The 22,394-nt window shown below is 38.5% G+C and overlaps 1 protein-coding gene across 3 annotated transcripts in view; it reads left to right on the forward strand.

Annotated features, from left to right (window-relative positions):
* Positions 1–22,394, forward strand: part of cadm2b (cell adhesion molecule 2b) — a 140,372-nt gene that overhangs the window by 106,523 nt on the left and 11,455 nt on the right. For all 3 annotated transcript variants that reach the window (XM_020646318.3, XM_020646316.3, XM_020646317.3), the window contains 2 exons: positions 7,804–7,956; positions 9,089–9,226. In XM_020646318.3, the coding sequence (XP_020501974.1) occupies positions 7,804–7,956; positions 9,089–9,226 (291 nt within the window). The remainder of the gene's footprint in view (positions 1–7,803; positions 7,957–9,088; positions 9,227–22,394) is intronic.

A 22,394-nucleotide genomic window follows, 5' to 3' on the forward strand; every position in this document is an offset into this window, starting at 1 on the left:
ATAGTGAAGGGGGAGGGGGAGTATTAAAATGACCTTGTAAATCCTTTTGAGCAGCTATAGCAAAGTAAAAAGAACCAAAGTTCCATATCATTTCAATTGAGTTTGACAGCTACTGCATAAAAAGTATGACAAAATCTGAACTCTGCCCCTTCCATAATTTGTTCCATTTTAATTCAGGTCTGACAAATGAGGATATGAAAAAAAGCCCTAAAGAGTGGCTTTTGCATTCAAGGACAAAAGGAGTTTATGTGTCTTTAAAGAATATTAAAGCCTCTTAATACCATATGCCTTCTTCAGTGAGACTGTAAGACAATCAGGATTGTGTCTTATTTGAATCTTTGAAGTGGAAGTCCTAATGTATACTGACAACAAAGTCAACAATGAATGTAAATAGGTGGTGCGGATGGCCTAGCGGTTAGGTTGTGCCCCATTTACAGAGGCTATAGTCCTTCCAACAGGTCGTCCCCCATTCTCTGTTCCCGGTGTCCTACTCTATCAATTGTCCTATCGCTTAAGTGCAAATAGCCCGAAATTTTTTTTAAATAACAGCAACGATTGATAAAAAATATCTTCCATACACTTTTCCTTGTTTTACTGTTGTTACAATATATTTGCCTTTGGAAAAAAAAAAAAAAAAAAAAAAACTTTGTTCACTTCAAGACACATTATGGAGCCCACCAAAAGTCTCTGAGTGCAACTGCACTGTGGTAAAACACAAAACATAAAATTTTCTGAACTTGCCCCTCTGTGGCCGGCACAAGATTACATTACACATGATGCAGATGTTTCAACTGAAAAAAGGGATAACACCAGGGATGGCAGTCTTGAATCAAGAGCAAATGTGGTCGGCTGACTTTAGTTGTTGAAGTTGAACTCAAGAAACAAACAAAAATGATGTTAATGGAAACCAAATTTCACTTATGTTAAATGTTCTGTTAATCATTTTTCAAATTAACATCCATGGTAATAAATGTTATTTAAAGAAATTTGAACGGTTAACTGATTAACGGCCATTTGCCCACCTCCTCATACTGATAGCTGTATGATGCTGTTGTTTTGCGCTAAGGTAGCAAATTGCAACAGAACCCCACAAAGACGTGAGAAGCCAGAGAACCAATACGACTGGCAAGGTCCAATTTTACTCTAGTCTAGCTTCTTGCTCTGTCACTCCATTTACTCTTCTTTGCTGCATTGGTCACTGTCCTCTTCTGTCTCTTTGCCTCAGCCGTTGTTTCAAAAAGTACCCTGACAGGCTAACCTCGGTTCATTTTAGCTGTATGGCTGGCCGCTGGTGAGTGAACTAGTGGTTTAAAGCTGTATGCGAGAGAACCTGCTTTATTAGTGGCCTGTTGCCAGAGTTACATAGTTCTGAAAACTGATGAGCGAGGCTTTTTGTGGAAATTAGACGACATTCTCCCTGTTTAAAGTTATTGTACGGTCTGAGACTTCAAAACTCTTATTTTAAAGTAGAAAAGTTAAATATTGTTGCTTTAAATCTTTCAGACTATTGATCAATTCTGCAGTTCTTCTGGTCAGGATAGACTCTATTAATGATAAGATTACTCCAATTAACATCCGGTAATATAGGTGCAACTTGTTACAGCAGAAGGTTCATGAAAGCGCACTGTTGATATAAACCCATTGGGATTCATCAGATAGGTTGGTAGGTGAGCATAATCCGAGCAGTGCAAGTTGTGACCTACAGTTTGTCTACACAGCAATGTCTCGTCTCGTCACAGGCCTGGAGGGAGGATAAGAGATGTGGTTGCAGGTGGGGAGGAAATAGTGTGCTGGTGACAGCTCAATAGCTTAATATATCTTTGGTGAGAGTGTAAACGATAAGAAGGACCTCTATCTCATCCCCTCCCTTAAGAGGCTCAGTCAAACCTCGTGCAGCTCCAAGAGAGTGTTAACCTTGCTGGATTCCCAAAGCCGATCCATATGGGTTGGACTGTCTCTGCACATTTGTCTAAAGCTGAACACAACCCTCCTCTTATATCATGCCAGCTGGTTCCTTGGCATACTCACCCTCATCCATTATGTATATCTGAGTCTTGGTTCATTGTTGCCACCTTAGAGGCTTCAGACTAAACTATGGCAAAGACCAGCATGCAGATTCCTTCATACTATCGCCACTGAACCAGACAACAGACATAGATTCGCTTAATAGCCCGGCCAGCGCATCATTCATGCATTAGGCCATTTAGCGGGGACCATTGAACGGAGAGGATGTGTGGTGAGCTGCCATGACGGAGAAATCGATTTGGAGCATATGTTTTTTGTAATGTTACTTTTACATGTTACTGGGGTTACGCATTACTATTACTGAGTTGGAAAAAAGAAAGCAGAGATGTCCGTTGCTGTCTTCATTGTGATTTACTTTGCTTTTGGCTTCTGTGGGGAAAGGATGAAACCATAAGTAGCAGTGCTGTAGAGAATGGTAATGACATTCCTGCAGGGTGGAAGCAGAATCTTTTGTCAGATACGGTGAATATGAATAATGCAATTAGTGAGAAGCAACTGCTGGTTGTTCGACGAAGGCAGATAACAAATTGCTCATTTGATCTACAGTATCAGGTATATACGCACATGCTGTGGCAAATTGTACATCATTTTTTTTCTCCTCTCAATTCCAACTCTCAGAAGTTTATGGTTCATCATTCATGACATTTAATTGGGGCATTCAGCCTGGATCATAAAGGTCACAAAGCAAAATTGATCTTAATTGGCTTGTAGTAATCAAAATGCTGTTATGTGCTAAATTAATACTCTAATGTGAGCATTAAAACATTCATTAGCTTGAGAGAATGAAGGATAATTACCAAGGATGCAATTACTGGAGTGAGCACCAATGAAAGCACATTTAAACGTCCATTTTAGTAAACACATAACATTTGATGGCGGGCCTCTTGTAAGCACGTGGACACTTAGCTCTGATCGGTCTCACATATCTGTGTGTAAATTAATCAGTTTAAGAAACTGAAATTAAGCAGCATGATCATTATTATTGTTATTAGAAAGAAGTTAATTTGATTAGCAATTGAGTGCTTTCCTGTTTTCATTCCAGTGTATCTGGGGAGTAAAGAAAGCAATACTGTGCTAAGTTTCACTAGCTGCAATCTTACCGATGTCTTCTTTACTTGCCAGTGACAGCTTTTACTGTCGGTAAATTGCAGAAAGGGTCTCATGGCCACAGCTAATGTGTTTCTATAGGGACTAATGGGCTTTCCAGCCTACAGGGTTACCTCCAACTTCACTGAATAGTGAATCTATAGTACCATTATACACTCCGCTATTATCTCTAATGTGGAGACCTGCTCTTGTATGTCATATACTAAGCACACAGTACTGTCATGTATAATGTTTATTAGCTCTTAACATTTATGAATAATCTGTTGTATTTAAATTCCTTTGGATGTTTGAGAGCTGGCTGAAAGAGGTTCAGATCATTTTTTTACAGGAGCTAAGTCTCTAGTGTGTTGCACTGTGATATGTCTTTACAAATGCTGAAATGTGTAACACTGCATTGAAAACCAACAGAATTGTGTAACCCCACTGGCACTTGTCTTCATAAAAATTGAATTTAGAGAGTTAATATGACGAAAGGGGCTTGAAGGCAGAAAAATCCCACAGTGAACAATCAAGCTTGTGTTGGTGTGCTGAAAAATGGACAGACAAAAATATATTCAGTCTCATTATTCACCACTTGAAGATGGGACATAGCGAAGCTGCTGGGAGAATTCCTGCTTCTTCCCTTTCCTCCTTCAAGCACTGAAAATGAGTCCAATTTGAGTAGCATCTGCTCTGTGGGATCTCTTAGAGTGCAGGCAGTAACAATGGCCCTCTGGAACAAGGCCCTTTCCTTCTCTTAATTGCAGCCACATGTGTGGTGGAAAAGAGCCCCCTGCCTGCACCACTAGCCCTGGAATACGTCCAGAATCGCCCACACAGTCACTGAGCGAGCACAGCCAGCAGCAAACACACTCTAATTGCAAAGAGTGGAGCCCCTGGCTGGAGAGCGGGGGGGTGCGCCAGGACCCTGTGTACTAGCTGAAGGACAGCTAGTGCTTTCACATTCCAGGACTGGTTCAAAGTGGTCGCTGGCCATTCAAAAATGGGGACACTCTGCATTACAGACGTAACATATTTTGGCTGAACTCGAGGGCCATCGGCTTGTTTCCAAGACTAATGGATGGATGTAAAATGTCTTTTTCTATCTGGACTGTCAGGAGATACTTCATCGTTTTGGATTAGAAACATTGGGGAACATCTGGCTGCTGATCTGTGGAGTGCAGGAGTGAATGCCATGTGATAAGTGCACTTCCAGTTCCTCTGCTTCCAGTTTTTTTCTGAGATAGCGCCAATGTAGCAACCAACCAGACTGTTAGCTCTCCTCCAACACATCAAAACAAGCAACATTTTCCAATAAGTTTTTCAACAGCTGTTTCATGCTTACACAGGTTCTTGGATGCAGTACTTTCAGAAACGTACCAAGGACGTTTAAACTGAATCTAAAGTTCTCTTGTGGAATCTCAGACTGCTCATCCACTGACATGGTCGGTTGGGCAAAGGACTGCCAGAAAAACAAGTCAAACATGACTTTTCATGAAAGGGCCATAGTAACAGTGTGCCTTGCCCTGAGGGGGCCAAGGTGTCAGTTTTACTGATTTGAGACAGCCTTGGTAAGGCCTCCATCACAGGAGATGTACTGCACATTAAGCTGCCATGCTGCAAGGCTGTAGCATACACAAGGTCAGGGTGCAGATTTATGCTTCTTCCTAAGCAGAATGAACAGCGCGGGAGCGATCTAGGGTTTAGGGGAAATGAACCTTTTCATCACATTGATTTCCTAAAGCACCTGGAAAAAAGCTTTGTCAGCTCCTGGCATTTGGGTCTGATTGTGACAGATCTGCCCACAATCCGGGCCTTTAGCTTCGGCTGGATAGTAGTAGCATGGTTTTCTTGCCATACCCTGTTTGAGTAATAGATAACACTTGTCTTTGGGTTATTCAAACCTTTGTACATCTCATTCCATCAATATGTCATTGATTCACATGCTCTGTGGTGCCAGTGGCTGTCAAACAAAAAGCATCGGTCAAGTCCATCTTTTGTTTAACTGTAAGCTGCTCTCAGCCACTTCTTGAGTTTAAACTGTGTTTAAGCTACAAGCCGTAAGATTAAGATCAGTTTGAATAGCTGTGTAATATTGTTAAGTACATAGAAAATACATTAATATGTTTTTGAAGAGCAACTTGGGGGTAAAACATTTTTACACTAATGTCAAACATTTTCTGATAATGGCTGTTGAATTAATAAACCCTTGTTTTTTTCTTTTACAACACAAAAGGTACAGATTTGGAGGAAAGGGTGTCGGTTTTCAGTGAAGCTGCTCAAAAACACTTTTCTAATTTTAAAATTCGCATCATATTTCGTCACATAAGGAACTTGTGTTCTGTGACTCTGGCTTAGCTCAACGAGCAGTAGTAGATGGTTGTGAGTCTTACCAGATGTGTTATTGTGTTTATATCGTTTCCAATCTGCAGCTATATATTTCCAAAAATGACAACTGTTAGGATAAGACTGATAGAAGTGCATTATGTAGCATTTTTTAGGGGGTTCTATAGTTTCTCTTCTTAACATCTGTTTTAGTAGACATAAATAGAAGCTAATCACTGTGTCTGGAGCAGACTACACATTTTTGCAAATTTACGCCTACTCAATTTATGTGTTTTGTGGAATATCTCTTAAGTCAAAAGATGTCTGTTTTTCCACAACAAATCTCTCATGAAACAGCCAGAACATTTATCAGCATCTCAGATGTGTTTGAGCTTTGAGGAAGGGGGTAAAGGAAAAGAAGAAGAAAAGTCTGCTTCTCCTCGTCTTTTCTTTGTGGGTTGCAGAGATAGGGGGATATGGGCCGGGGGAAGTACAGTATGTCATCTTGTCCAAGGCTTTGATCCTCTCAGCCTGTACTTCCACATCATTTGAGTTCTTGTACGATATTTAGTTGGACCCTATCACCTCTCCGATGCCTCCATCCACCAAATGGTTTGCTGTTTTCCACTAGAGCCGCTGGGCATTTTGTTTTAAGCTCTGTATGAGGATGCTTAGCTACAAAGACCATCAGGCGGCTTTGTTTCAGAAAGCAGTTTGCTACAGTACAACTATCAAATATTTGTATTAAGCCTCACAGCATGTAATAAGCTGGCTCTCTGATGACACGGCTGGTTATTACATTTTAATTCAGCTTTTTACACAACTTTTCATTTTAAAATGACAAAGAGTCTCTCATAAGAAACTTCTATCTTTATTGCAAATCTTGACTTCTCCTTTATTAGTTTACGTGAGATTATAAGATAATTATCATCAAATCATGTGCTGTCATTACAGCTGAAGAACTGTGTCTTTTGAAATCTAATAGTCATGTCAGCCAGTTGACTTGTGCTGTGTATGTTAACACAAAATGAAACTAATCGGAACAGAGCAGGTGATTAATGATTTTCATACAGATGTCTTTTTTATCTGACACCATTTTACATTTGTCTCGTTGATTAAATCCTAATCAACACCTTGTTCTGCAGTTTGCCAGATTTTAACCGTGTCGTACAATCCAATTGAGTTCAAATTACTTCACATGAAAGAGAGTCCGGGGAGAGAGCTGGCCAGGCCTAAAGGGACTGAGGATTAAGAATGTGTAATTTATTCAATGAAGAGCACTTTCCTTCCTGCCCTCTGTGGTTGGTCGCTTGTAGGAGCAGATGATTCTGAATTTGAAATCGTATAAAACATGACAAGAGCGGGATGACCTTTTTCAGCTTAGCTGCATGCTTTTCTCAGCTTCATGAGAGTGCAGTCACATCTGAATGAGCAGGCCGGAAAGTATCCACTGAAAAAAAAAATACTCAAATGTTTTATGACAAGCTGTGTTTGAGGAATGCTCGTTGTGAAATGTATCATGAATGTGATTATAGTGATGAGTAATCTGTATGTAATTGTTGCAGGTATGGTTGGAAATGCTATTAGCAGTTTTGACGTTAGTTTGCAGCAGTGCTCAACAAGCTGTTTGTCATCAATATCACAAAATTCATTACAAAACAATCGATTGAAAATGTGACAATATCAGTGCATATAACGGTACAGCAAAGGCACGACAGAACAAAGACAAACAATGGAATGATGGTTCTGTGTAGTCTCCTCTCCACTGTTATTCATCACATCTTTAAATGATGGTCTTTCATTTTGAATTTCACTGCCCACTACTAGTTGCAATAATGTGTAAAAAAAAATAATACATTTTGATTATTTCACAGATCTGCTCTAAATTTTGATAGTTCTTCCATTATTTATATTTTCTTATTTTTGTATTTATTAACTGCATACTAAGTGGTTCTGTGTAAGACCTGGGGAATCATTTGGTGTAAATGTGAAAGAGAGAATTGTCAAAGACAGAGCCAGTGGCTGTAAGTGTTAATGTGAGTATAAATCAATACCTGGAATGTAAGCGATTACCTAAATAGATATTGTAATCTGGGACTTTTCTGCTGCTACGCCTCAGTGCATCCTGCTGATGCCTTCTGTACTCTCACTGACTGTGAATAAGACTGTCATCATAAAATGCAAACGTGAAGAATGTGTTTCAAACTATTGGCCACATAATGTGCTCGCAGCATTTGACAAAACATTTGAAATAACTGAAAGCATTGTTAATTCGTTGTTGTTCTGGTAAAGGTCAAATGACACTTCTCCAAGTTAATTGTCATCACAGGCCATTAGTGAACTCTGTCTTTCTTCTTTTTATCACAGCTCTGAGAGACCACAGAATCGAGCTGGTGCGAGCCACGTCGCAGGAGCTTACTATAAGAATCGGTGACGTCGGCCTGTCAGACGAGGGCCTGTACACCTGCTCTCTCTTCACCATGCCTGTCAAGACCACCAAGGCCTTTCTTACTGTTCTGGGTGAGCATGTCGGCTTTGTCCCAGCTTCCTCAGGCCTATAAGCTGAGGCTTATCCTCCACATTCTGCCACCATGAACCCCTGCACATTTTGTATTTTAGTCTGCTGTTTGTGAACACCACCAGCATTCTACTGTAGCCTTTCTCGCACATGCACTCCTGAACATTTCTAGAAAACTGCAGGACTGTCTGCCCCTACAGTCCTTCTGAGTTGCCTGTTCACAAATGCCCCTCACAGAAGGGGACGTTATCTGTCAGACAGGGGTGAGGGGCTTCAGGAGACAGGGTAGAAGGTAAAAAGGGGGATGCAGAAAAGCGATGGTCTGATAAAAACGTTATCACACCAGCTCGCTCGCTCATAGTGATTTTTCCTGAATATTTCCTGCTCTGTTCACACATCAGCTCACCACGAAATTTGAGGGAAACACCATAAGAAAGAAAATGACATTAATACTTGACATTCTACCACTTTACATTGTAAATATGTCTACTAGAGAAAATAAAACTAGTTACCCTTAGTAGTTTTGTTTTTTCTCAGAGAGAGCAGCTTCAAAAAACCCAAATATGTTTTAACCTTTTATACCTGATTAAGGCTGACAGGTTTGTTAAAGAAAAAGCAGAATGAGAAGAAAATAGCAGTCAACCCCCACACACTGTCAACAGTTGCACTATATTTATTTAGTCTAACTGGAAGATGACCTTCATTGGGCTTTTCACAGCCAAACAAGAAGAGAGGAGCCTCGGAAATTGGATGAATATTTAGGTAGATTTATTTTGTACTTGCTTTAAAAACCATAAACCATGAAGTGTAAGTATCTGAAGCTTCCTATTACTCACATCTTCTTTCTAGAAGTCCTATTGCTTGTTTTTAGTTGCTTGTTTAGTTTAACTGTTGTTCTTATTCTATTTTATTGTTTTTTTCCTAACAAATTCCAACTTTGGTAAGCTTAAACAGCAAATGTTTGATTATTTTCCGTCCGACGAAGAGGAAAAGTTTGAACACCTAGAAGATGACATCATTCAGTTAAAGATACAGTACAGTGTATACAACTTCCTAATTAATAAATCTGCTCATCATCATTCTGTAAACATGTGTTCAGTCTGTTTTTAATATGTATATTGTCATGCACTTCAGGAGTTCCAGGACGACCAGAGATCACAGGATTCACCAAACCGGCCATGGAGGGGGACCTCATCACCCTGACGTGCACCACATCGGGCAGCAAACCAGCTGCCAACATCAAGTGGTACAGAAACGACAAGGAGGTCCAAGGTAAGCATGTGGTGTAGATTTCACAGAACACTGTGTCCTCTGCTACCACTTGTACCCTCTTGGACACTTCATTACTGTCAAGTCATTCAGCTGCTGCATTCCTTTGTACTCATATTCATGCATTGTTCCTCTGGCAGAGGTTTAGTGGTGCCCTGATTTCACCTGGCTCACTGCCAGCATTACTGCTGTCTTTGGAAGCTGTCCAGATTTAGACGAGCTGTAGCGGAGAGACGTCCACGTTTCACTACCTGACCAAGGTGAAGACATATAGGAGGGCCTGTTATTGATTCTAATTATAAAATGTACATCAACAACACGTTCTGCTCGGCATTCTGTTTTCACTGTGGGTGGTTTTGAAGTAATGATGTACTCAGCTGTTTGATTAATAGAAACCCAAATCAATCAGGCAATTCTGAAGGTGATTATAAAAAATGAAAAAGTCAGCTCTGGGGTTTTCTCCTTCAATCTTGCTTTCTTTTTTTTCACAAGGACAAAGAACAGAGAAGCAGAAAATCCTTACGTTTTGCAGGCTAAGACCAATATACATTTTTGTTTACTGAAAAAGATTAAAAAGTCGATTTATGTCAGAAATTAGTTCATTAATTAGCTGTGGATAGACTTATTGACAGATAAAAAGATCAATTATCTACACACTGCTAATCCATTCGAGGGTCAGTACTGCTTCTTACAGGTAAGATATTCTTTTAAAATGGTTTGGGGAAAAATTCTCTTGAGATTTTCAGCATGCCATTCTTGAAGTTAAAGACAGACTGTGTGCTTACATTTTTTGACGTTCACCTAAAAAGACACACAGGTGTCAATGCATCTCATGGTTTGAAAATCCTTCTGCGTACTAGCTTAGTGCTGTTTCATGTGATGAGTTGATCTTGCTGGCCCTCCCATTTGTTCAGCAGCTGGCATTTTGCTGCTTTATTTGGATTTTTTGAACAACAGTGATTTAAGTCAGATGAATATAGGAGGATGCAAGAATGCAAGCGCCAAACGGCTTTCTTAACTAGCTTCAGCCAGACTGGTAAACAGTGACAGAGACGGTGCATTAGGCAGCAGATGGTGCACTGTAATGTGAGCTGATCACACTAAACCAGCAGAAGTTTTCTGTGGTTTCACACTGTGTGCTTTTTCTTCTCTACCTCTTCCCAAATTCTCTGACACTTTGTATTTTTCAAGCTTTTATCACACTCTTATTTCTGCTTTGAGATGGTACAAAAGAGACAAAAACATGAAAAAAAACTGGAATTGAATGTTTTGCCTCAATTTGATGGCAGAGGTAAGATGTGTGCAGCTCTTTAATGTAATGGAGCCTGCTGCGGAGACTCAGTGTGACAGTTGCTCTTTACTGAAGATTTGCACCAGAGAGTTTTTTACTTGGTGGTACTGTCTGTGTCTGCCCAACACGGCATGATGATTGATGGGAGTGGGGCTGGGATATGAAGTTTTCTTGTTGAAATGACATGCACGTAGACTCCTGAAAGGCCACTGGCAAACCAGCACACAGCATCACAACCAGTCTTGCTGTCCAACCTCAAGAGGCACTGAGATTATCTCTTTTGGTGCTTTATAACAGGATATATTTTAAATAAAAATCTTTGTAGCTCAAATCTGTATATTAACATATATAGAAGTGTGCACATTAAACAAGTGTTAACATATAGCTCAACAGGGTTACCTAGCTTCATTTATGTCTTTTGAAGATAAAACCAAAAATGTGTAAGTCAGCATCACATAAAACTGCAGAGGACAATATCAACTAAACATTCCCTGCATTTAAAGAGATGTGTGCATTTGTGCAATAAACTTAATTTGCCGTCTGGAAGAGCATATTTCTAAAAACCATCATGTGCCCCGAGTCTGCCCCTAACAGTGCCATATACAAATGTGCTTTTATTAGTTTTACAGCATACGCTGGATTTTTTATTAAGCCACTTGGGCAAACATACTGTGTGTGATGCATCTCCAAGTCAAAGCCATAAAGACCAAAGCAGAGACTGGAGGGTTCAACTGAAAAACTTCATTTCCATGTCAAAGTGTCAAAGAGGAGCAATGTCAATCAGCGCTCCAGATGCACAAGTCTTTTATAGGTGCTGCTTTAAAGCTTTCTTTAGCGAGTATGTGCTGGGAGCAGCATGTTTTGCCATTGGGTCTTCTGTGGAAGATCATTGCCGTCAGTGTCTGCTGTCAGTCAAACCAATCCTCACTGGAGGGAACCAGCCTATAAAGCTCCAAGATGACAGCAGGTGTAATAGCAAAAACATGTCATATTTATTTCATGCAATGATGATTTGTTTTCAAGCATTTATATTAGAAACACACAGCCTTACAAATCTCAAAATGCAACTGTCACCCATTGTCAAATAATTTGTTTGCAGTGTACATTACTTGTGTCGCTGAAAGACAGCAAAGGCATCACATTATAATCTATTGAGGAACGAATCCACCCAGTGTCACTTCATTTACATACATAAAGGAGCCTGCATGTTTCTTTCACACTGACACAAAGGCCTCTGTAAATAGTCAAGAGCTCCAACAGGCTCTCAAATGTTCTATGTATTATGGCAAGGCATGGACTCTTGACAATAAATGTTAGTATTATTATCATTATCTTGATCTTGGGTTAAATCTGTGCGATCCTATTAAAAAAAAAAAATCCTGCTCTCATCCCCTTCTGTAAGAAAATAACACAATGTTTCATTCTTACCAGTGTTTCCCCATTATGTTAGGGGGGCGCCCACCCCTTGAAAGGTCAAGTAAAAAAACATATATATATTTCATTATTATAATTTTTTTTTTAAAGATTTATTTTTGGGCTTTTTGGGCCTTTATTGTAGAGATAGGATAGTGGATAGAGTCGGAAATCCGTGAAAGAAGTCATTTAAGGATACCTTTCCGATAGAAAAGGTATATAGGTAGATAGAGACCATAGACAGATAGATACATTCTCATTCTTGAGCTGGCAAAGAAACAGAGAGAGGAACGCCTGCGTGTCATGGCCAGTCTGACGTCGGTGCCCGTGGAGCCACAACATCCACAAGAGCTGAGAAGGAGGCAGTGAAGAAAAACATGACCATTGTCTCCTGCAAGGGGTGCAAGCGCCCTGTGAGTGGGAAGTGCACCGTAAAGGTTGAGCACTTTTGCCGCAGGTGTGTGCATTACGTGCCGCGGCGCTGTCCAAGGGGCCGATCGTTCATTTGTTCATCTGTTTGTTTGTTTGCCGCTGCATCTGTTATGGATTTCTGCAGTTATTTTTGTAGGTATAGTTTGTCATGCCCATAGATAGCCATGTTTTTGTTGTTGTCTTCGGTGTTTATCTCTTCTTTTTGCAGTGTTTTTATTAAAATGCATAGCCTAATATAGTCAACAATATAATAGACTAAAAGTTATGTATGTTTCATTTTTGTAGAATGTGTTTTATGACCTTTTAAATGACATGCGACATTTAAAAGGTTACCAATCCTGCCTTATGCTGATAGCCTATTTGGTTTGTAGATAAAGGTAAGTTGTATTTAACTTCATTAAAAAAAAAATGTATTATTTGTGTGCTTCTGAGCACAAACAATTTAATTTGCATATGCCGTCTGAAAGACATCTGCGGCGCTTGGAGGGGGGTCTAGAATGTTGGTGGTCCTAGTGTTAAAGTTAATGTTACATGGTTCGTCTTCATTGGACCGTTAGGACCTGTGTGTGTCCATCAGGATGGTTAATTGCTCTTTATGTTTAATGTGGGACTGTAGTGTTGAATGTGTTATTAATATTCGTACTCAGGTTTCATCTGTATTCCTGTCGTTTAATGCTTGCATAATTTCTGGAATATTTAGTTCACATATGTTAGTTATGTGTCTATTAGTAGGCTATGCGACTATATTCTGTTTAGTAAGGTTGCAGTATTGGGAGAAATAATTTATAATGCATGTCCCTTTATCTTTATTTTATTACTCAACAGAAAACCACACATACGTACCCACAAATATTTTCTGTAAACTCTAAAGGCTGCACAGTGCGTGAAGTGGATAATAAATGTTTTCTGAAGACAACGCTATCTTGAGCATTTTTACTGATGCCCCACGGTGACTACACTAACTGACCATCGAATTGTTAGTGGTAGTTGAATATTTAACAATGACAATATTTGCCTTTTTAACAACACCACAGGTTTTTCAAGAGTTTTCTGCAAGTGTGAAAGACCTATATGCCACAACTTAAGTTACAAACAAACTTCTTTGTCAGGTTTTAGTGTGGACTTTACATCAGAATTTATTTGACAAATTGTAAATAAAGTTTTTTTTTTTTTTTAAGTTAAAAAAACAGTCTTGTCAGCATTCCGTCTCAGAACATCAAAGTGCTTTGATGCCTTTGATGATGTCATGAAACGTTCTGAGACTGAAGTTTGCAGGTTAAAGGTCTGGAGAGGCAACTTGATTAAGTTCATAGAGAGATTTGTTCACTGAAGGATCGTACATTAGCCCACCCCCAAAAACAAAAAGGAAAATGTTTACTACAAGAAAAGCAATCCTGGACAGCCATGTTAAGGCCTACATCAAAGACTGGGAGATAGAAGTCTGTAAGAAACTGCAGTCCACCAAGGTGTTGCTCATTTCATGCAGGCCTAAAGAAAGAGCCTACCTGAAAAGAACAGTGGAGACCCTGTGTGGCGTCTTCGATTTGTTCCAAGGTCAAACCACAAACGACGAAAGCACCAAAGAAAATCTGCGAGAGGAACATGCAGCTCTCAAAGAGAAGCTGCATGAAACTGAATACAAGCTGAAGCATGTTTCTTACAACCTCAAAGCCCAATACAAGTTAAATTGGGACCTTAAAATCCAGCTTAGACAGTCCAAAGTTAAGTATTTCCAGGCCGCAAAAGTAGCAGAGACAGCAAAACAGGGCCTCAGTCGTCAGCTGAAGGAGCTCCAGGAGAACTCTGCCTTACAATTGAATGAGGAAATTGGAATCAACAAAAGTCTAAAGGCCAAACTGGAGGAGGCCCACAAACAACTGCAACAATTTCAGAGTAATGGAGTGGAGAAGGACTCAGATGACGACGATTGGGATGATGGAAGGATGGATGACGAGAGTAGTTCAGCTAACTTTGACGGTCATACATATGTGTCAAATCATTGGGTCGAAGAGGCCTCTGATGATGGCGAGTGGGATGGATGGATCTATGATGACATTAGTTTGGGCAACTTTGACAGCTTCACATCTGTGTCAAGTCATGGGGATGAAGATAGATGGCTTGATGAGGAGATCAGTCGTGGTCCCTTTGGCAATAATACATCTGTGCCAATACCCGAGATGGATGAGGAGGCACCAAAAGACAAGGAAGACGAAAAGCTTCTTCAGCGCAAACAGGAAGAGCTGAAAACCAACCTTCCTGTTAAAGATGCTGAGCCTATCGAAAAGGTAGAAGAGCAAATGGTTCACCTTAAGGTTTCGCATTTCCAGACAATCATAAACGACACTCTCAGTAAAGGTTTGAAGAAGCAGGAACCCATAGTGAAGCGCCAAGGAGTAAAGATCATCGAGCTTCAAGATGCTCTGAACTCGGTTGAAGAGCAGCTGAAGGTCCATCGTCAAGAGGCAGCAGAAGTCCTGCAGCAGAAAGAGCAGGAGTGGGCGGAGAGGATTCAGGAGATGGAGAGGAAGAAAGAAGACAGCATTAAGAAGCCCAAAAAGAGGAACTGGTTTGTCCGGACGTTTGGATGCTGTTGTGGGAGTGAGACTGCACCTTAAAGACACTAGATCTTGGGGGCGCGCTGGTGGCGCAATGGCAACAACAAATCAAAAAACACGACAACAAATTACAAAACACAACGACAAATCAGAAAACACAACAACAAATCAAAAAACCCAACAACAAATCCCAAAACACAACGACAAATAAGAAACACAACGACAAATAAGAAAACACAACAACAAATCAGAAAACCCAACAACAAATCAGAAAACCCAACAACAAATCAAAAAACACAACGACAAATAAGAAAACACAACGACAAATAAGAAAACACAACGACAAATAAGAAAACACAACAACAAATCAGAAAACCCAACAACAAATAAGAAAACACAACGACAAATAAGAAAACACAACAACAAATCAAAAAACAAAACGACAAATAAGAAAACACAACGACAAATAAGAAAACACAACAACAAATCAGAAAACACAACAACAAATCAGAAAACCCAACAACAAATAAGAAAACACAACGACAAATAAGAAAACACAACAACAAATCAGAAAACCCAACAACAAATCAAAAAACACAACAACAAATCAAAAAACACAACGACAAATAAGAAAACACAACGACAAATAAGAAAACACAACAACAAATCACAAAACACAACAACAAATCACAAAACACAACGACAAATAAGAAACACAACGACAAATAAGAAAACACAACAACAAATCAGAAAACCCAACAACAAATCAGAAAACCCAACAACAAATCCCAAAACACAACGACAAATAAGAAACACAACGACAAATAAGAAAACACAACAACAAATCAGAAAACCCAACAACAAATCAGAAAACCCAACAACAAATCAAAAAACACAACGACAAATAAGAAAACACAACGACAAATAAGAAAACACAACGACAAATAAGAAAACCCAACAACAAATAAGAAAACACAACGACAAATAAGAAAACACAACAACAAATCAAAAAACAAAACGACAAATAAGAAAACACAACGACAAATAAGAAAACACAACAACAAATCAGAAAACACAACAACAAATCAGAAAACCCAACAACAAATAAGAAAACACAACGACAAATAAGAAAACACAACAACAAATCAGAAAACCCAACAACAAATCAAAAAACACAACAACAAATCAAAAAACACAACGACAAATAAGAAAACACAACGACAAATAAGAAAACACAACAACAAATCACAAAACACAACAACAAATCACAAAACACAACGACAAATCACAAAACACAGCGACAAATCACAAAACACAACAACAAATAAGAAAACACAACAACAAATCAAAAAACACAATGACAAATAAGAAAACACAACAACAAATAAGAAAACACAACAACAAATCAAAAAACACAACAACAAATCACAAAACACAACGACAAATAAGAAAACACAACAACAAATCACAAAACACAACGACAAATAAGAAAACACAACAACAAATCAAAAAACACAACAAATTAAAAAACACAACAACAAATTAAAAAACACACACAGCATGCTTCCGGTTAAAAAGACGGAAATTGCGTTCGTCCAATCAGCAACGATCCTTGTCGACTGCAGGTACCTACCTTTTCCGTTAAAGTTAATGTCATTGTGTTTTTTGATTTGTCGTATTCATTCTTTTATTTATTTATCCAGTATTTATTTATACATACACACCTGCCGAACACACACACTCGCCTCGTTCTCTCTCTTACGGTGGCCCTGAAGTGCAAAACACAACAACATACATGTAAAAATAAATAAATGTGGAAATAAATAAATGTAAAAATAAATAAATGTGGAAATAAATAAATGTAGAAATAAATACATGTGGAAATAAATACATGTAGAAATAAATAAATGTGGAAATAAATAAATGTAAAAATAAATACATGTGGAAATAAATAAATGTAGAAATAAATACATGTGGAAATAACTACATGTAGAAATAAATAAATGTGGAAATAAATAAATGTGGAAATAAATAAGTGTGGAAATAAATACATGTAGAAATAAATACATGTAGAAATAAATAAATGTGGAAATAAATAAGTGTGGAAATAAATACATTTAGAAATACATTTAAGACATTTAATTATTTATGTCCCATTTATTTACCAGTTTTTATTTATTTATTCACACATTTAATTATTTATTTATTCTTTTATTTATTTATTCCAGTATTTATTTATACATTTATTTATTTATTTATTTATACTTTTGTAAGATCTCGTCCTCCATAGATGCGTGCGAGAGGCACGTTATGATGCCGGGGACCGGAGCAGACTTTTATAGGTTTGGTGACGTAGTAATTGACTCCTACGTAGTTATGTACTCCACACAGCCCTTAGAATTTTTCAAACAGAAGGGCAGACACTCTGCACATTTCTAACACAATATTTTCGAATTTCAATACTTTGTACTCACATGTGTCTATTAGTAGGCTATGCGACTATATTCTGTTTAGTAAGGTTGCAGTATTGGGAGAAATAATTTATAATGCATGTCCCTTTATCTTTATTTTATTACTCAACAGAAAACCACACATACGTACCCACAAATATTTTTTGTAAACTCTAAAGGCTGTACAGTGCGTGAAGTGGATAATAAATGTTTTCTGAAGACAACGCTATCTTGAGCATTTTTACTGATGCCCCACGGTGACTACACTAACTGACCATCGAATTGTTAGTGGTAGTTGAATATTTAACAATGACAATATTTGCCTTTTTAACAACACCACAGGTTTTTCAAGAGTTTTCTGCAAGTGTGAAAGACCTATATGCCACAACTTAAGTTACAAACAAACTTCTTTGTCAGGTTTTAGTGTGGACTTTACATCAGAATTTATTTGACAAATTGTAAATAAAGTTTTTTTTTTTTAATTAAAAAAACAGTCTTGTCAGCATTCCGTCTCAGAACATCAAAGTGCTTTGATGCCTTTGATGATGTCATGAAACGTTCTGAGACTGAAGTTTGCAGGTTAAAGGTTTGGAGAGCCAACTTGATTAAGTTCATAGAGAGATTTGTTCACCGAAGGATCGTACATTAGCCCACCCCCAAAGACTAAAAGGAAAATGTTTACTACAAGAAAAGCAATCCTGGACAGCCATGTTAAGGCCTACATCAAAGACTGGGAGATAGAAGTCTGTAAGAAACTGCAGTCCACCAAGGTGTTGCTCATTTCATGCAGGCCTAAAGAAAGAGCCTACCTGAAAAGAACAGTGGAGACCCTGTGTGGCGTCCTCGATTTGTTCCAAGGTCAAACCACAAACGACAAAAGCAGCAAAGAAAATCTGCGAGAGGAACATGCAGCTCTCAAAGAGAAGCTGCATGAAACTGAATACATGCTGAAGCATGTTTCTTACAACCTCAAAGCCCAGAACAAGTTAAATTGGGACCTTAAAATCCAGCTTAGACAGTCCAAAGTTAAGTATTTCCAGGCCGCAAAAGTAGCAGAGACAGCAAAACAGGGCCTCAGTCGTCAGCTGAAGGAGCTCCAGGAGAACTCTGCCTTACAATTGAATGAGGAAATTGGAATCAACAAAAGTCTAAAGGCCAAACTGGAGGAGGCCCACAAACAACTGCAACAATTTCAGAGTAATGGAGTGGAGAAGGACTCAGATGACGACGATTGGGATGATGGAAGGATGGATGACGAGAGTAGTTCAGCTAACTTTGACGGTCATACATATGTGTCAAATCATTGGGTCGAAGAGGCCTCTGATGATGGCGAGTGGGATGGATGGATCTATGATGACATTAGTTTGGGCAACTTTGACAGCTTCACATCTGTGTCAAGTCATGGGGATGAAGATAGATGGCTTGATGAGGAGATCAGTCGTGGTCCCTTTGGCAATAATACATCTGTGCCAATACCCGAGATGGATGAGGAGGCACCAAAAGACAAGGAAGACGAAAAGCTTCTTCAGCGCAAACAGGAAGAGCTGAAAACCAACCTTCCTGTTAAAGATGCTGAGCCTATCGAAAAGGTAGAAGAGCAAATGGTTCACCTTAAGGTTTCGCATTTCCAGACAATCATAAACGACACTCTCAGTAAAGGTTTGAAGAAGCAGGAACCCATAGTGAAGCGCCAAGGAGTAAAGATCATCGAGCTTCAAGATGCTCTGAACTCGGTTGAAGAGCAGCTGAAGGTCCATCGTCAAGAGGCAGCAGAAGTCCTGCAGCAGAAAGAGCAGGAGTGGGCGGAGAGGATTCAGGAGATGGAGAGGAAGAAAGAAGACAGCATTAAGAAGCCAAAAAAGAGGAACTGGTTTGTCCGGACGTTTGGATGCTGTTGTGGGAGTGAGACTGCACCTTAAAGACACTAGATCTTGGGGGCGCGCTGGTGGCGCAATGGCAACAACAAATCAAAAAACACGACAACAAATTACAAAACACAACGACAAATAAGAAAACACAACAACAAATCAAAAAACCCAACAACAAATCAGAAAACACAACGACAAATAAGAAACACAACGACAAATAAGAAAACACAACAACAAATCAGAAAACACAACAACAAATCAGAAAACCCAACAACAAATCAAAAAACACAACAACAAATCCCAAAACACAACGACAAATAAGAAACACAACGACAAATAAGAAAACACAACAACAAATCAGAAAACACAACAACAAATCAGAAAACCCAACAACAAATCAAAAAACACAACAACAAATCAAAAAACACAACGACAAATAAGAAAACACAACGACAAATAAGAAAACACAATGACAAATAAGAAAACACAACAACAAATCAGAAAACCCAACAACAAATCAGAAAACCCAACAACAAATCAAAAAACACAACAACAAATCAAAAAACACAACGACAAATCAAAAAACACAACGACAAATAAGAAAACACAACGACAAATAAGAAAACACAACAACAAATCAAAAAACAAAACGACAAATAAGAAAACACAACGACAAATAAGAAAACACAACAACAAATCAGAAAACCCAACGACAAATAAGAAAACACAACGACAAATAAGAAAACACAACAACAAATCAGAAAACCCAACAACAAATCAAAAAACACAACGACAAATCAAAAAATACAACGACAAATAAGAAAACACAACGACAAATAAGAAAACACAACAACAAATCACAAAACACAACAACAAATCACAAAACACAACAACAAATCACAAAACCCAACAACAAATCACAAAACACAACGACAAATCACAAAACCCAACAACAAATCACAAAACCCAACAACAAATCACAAAACACAACGATAAATAAGAAAACACAACAACAAATAAGAAAACACAACAACAAATCATGTACTCCACACAGCCCTTAGAATTTTTCAAACAGAAGGGCAGACACTCTGCACATTTCTAACACAATATTTCGAATTTCAATACTTTGTACTCACATGTCGAGATTGGGACTTGAATTGATCCATAACACTACTTAATACTCAAATACAGAGGTTTATGGTTGAAAAAAGTGTTTTTAAGGTTTAGTTACTCTTTGAAAGTAACACAAGGGCTGCTGGTGGCGCAATGGTTAGTGCGCCCGTCCCATGTATGGAGGCTGTAGTCCTCAACGCAGGAGGCCCGGGTTCAAATCCAGCCTGTGGCTCCTTTCCCACATGTCAATCCCCACTCTCTATCCCTGATATCCATCTCTGTCCACTGTCCTATCGCTCCATTAAAGGCACAAAAGCACAAAAATAAATCTTTAAAAAAATAAAATAAAATAAAAAGCAAAAACACCAAGATTCCTTCAAGAGTTTGTGTCGGCATGTCGGCGTGTGTCCATCCCCCCAAAGCTGTAAACCTAGGGGAAACACTGCTTACTTTAGACTTTAAATCCCTGCTCTCTGCTGATCGTGCACTTCAACTTTTACCATCCTGTCAATTCTTTGAAAACTTTGAATTGTCACTGTCAAAAAAAAAACAGCAATATTCTTGAGGCAGCGGGAAAAAAAATGTCTACCCAAGAAAATAAATTGCTTCCTCATATTCATATTTGCACTATGCTCTTCTAAATTAAAGAGACCTGATGATCACACAGTGTTTCCTGTACACAGCATCGGCTGTAGGAAAAAGTACAGGATGGGGGGGGGGGATATTTTTCATATGCTTGTCAGTGCATCATGTCAGCCCACACTGTCTGATCTTATCTGATCTTACAAAACTAACACCATGGCATTATAGTGTAGTTGCTCTAAATCATCAGGCAACTTAAATCATTTTAAAACAACCTTAATGTATAATGTATAATTTAATTCATAATGAATGGTATCATACTATCATTGAGTTGATAGTGTTGGCCAGAGTAGTTGGTGTTCTTCTAAATCAGTTGACAGGATCTCTTGTTTTCCCTCTGTTCCTGAGATAGCTTTTAACCCCCTCAGGACAACATTGATATGTATGGGAGGCGTCATTTTAACGCCTGCAGCAATCAGCACCATCTATTTGCTGCTGCATATTTACGTATCATTTCAACATGATGTGTTTTTTTTTTTTTTCAGTCGTGAGTCTAACATCTGGAAAGTCTATAAACACAATGCCATGTTTTCATCTCTTTTATTTACCAGCTCTCTACACTGTAAGTTAGTGGGAAACATTGTGGGTAGCATCTGAGACTTTTACAAATGAGCCACATTACAGGACTAAACCAGCATATGTTTTAAAACCTCTAGGTGTTTTCTCACATTACTTGCTTTATATGGTGAGCTATTTTTAGACGTTTTCCACAGCAGGTCCAACCTCAGTTAAAACTATCTCTTTTCCCCTGGAGAACAAAGTAAAAAAAATAATTTGTATTCCAATAAAGTTGAAAGACCTGGAAGCTATGGAGGAAAATATTAAGGGTTATGAGTTTTAACACTGTGGACACACGTGTTATAAAACCTACTTTAGTTGTACCATTTGAAGACATCAGAATCAAAATCTTCAATTATGTGGCAAAGACGGTTTCAAAAATGACATCAAATTATATGAAATCAGTATGTAAATGCAAACGACAGAGCATGTGAATGTTTTTATGTCTTGAGTCAATCCCTACTCTTTGCACTGAAAAGGAATTGTTATTCAAAGACATGCATTGATTTATTTTTTTTGGTGTCAAATAAAAAGAGTATAGAGCATCATCTGCTTAATGGAAAGAGGGACCTGAGCTTTGTGCATGTCTCTACTCTTATTTTGTGTTAGGCGATAACTTCACATTTTCAAACATTTGTAATACGGTTATCAGATTCAACATGTAATCAACAGTCAGGCAGCATTTGTTTGAAACGTTGTTCTCTGACCGCACTAAGCTGTGTTGGTCGTAATAATAAATGACAGTAGTGATATGTGCAGACCTGTGCTGCTCACATCTTCTGTTGAAAGTGAAAACGTTACATTCATTTCAGAAATGGTATTTGCCACAATGTTGAAAACTAGTCAACA

The sequence above is a fragment of the Labrus bergylta genome, chromosome 11 (genome assembly GCF_963930695.1).
Source record: "Labrus bergylta chromosome 11, fLabBer1.1, whole genome shotgun sequence".
NCBI lineage: Eukaryota > Metazoa > Chordata > Actinopteri > Labriformes > Labridae > Labrus > Labrus bergylta.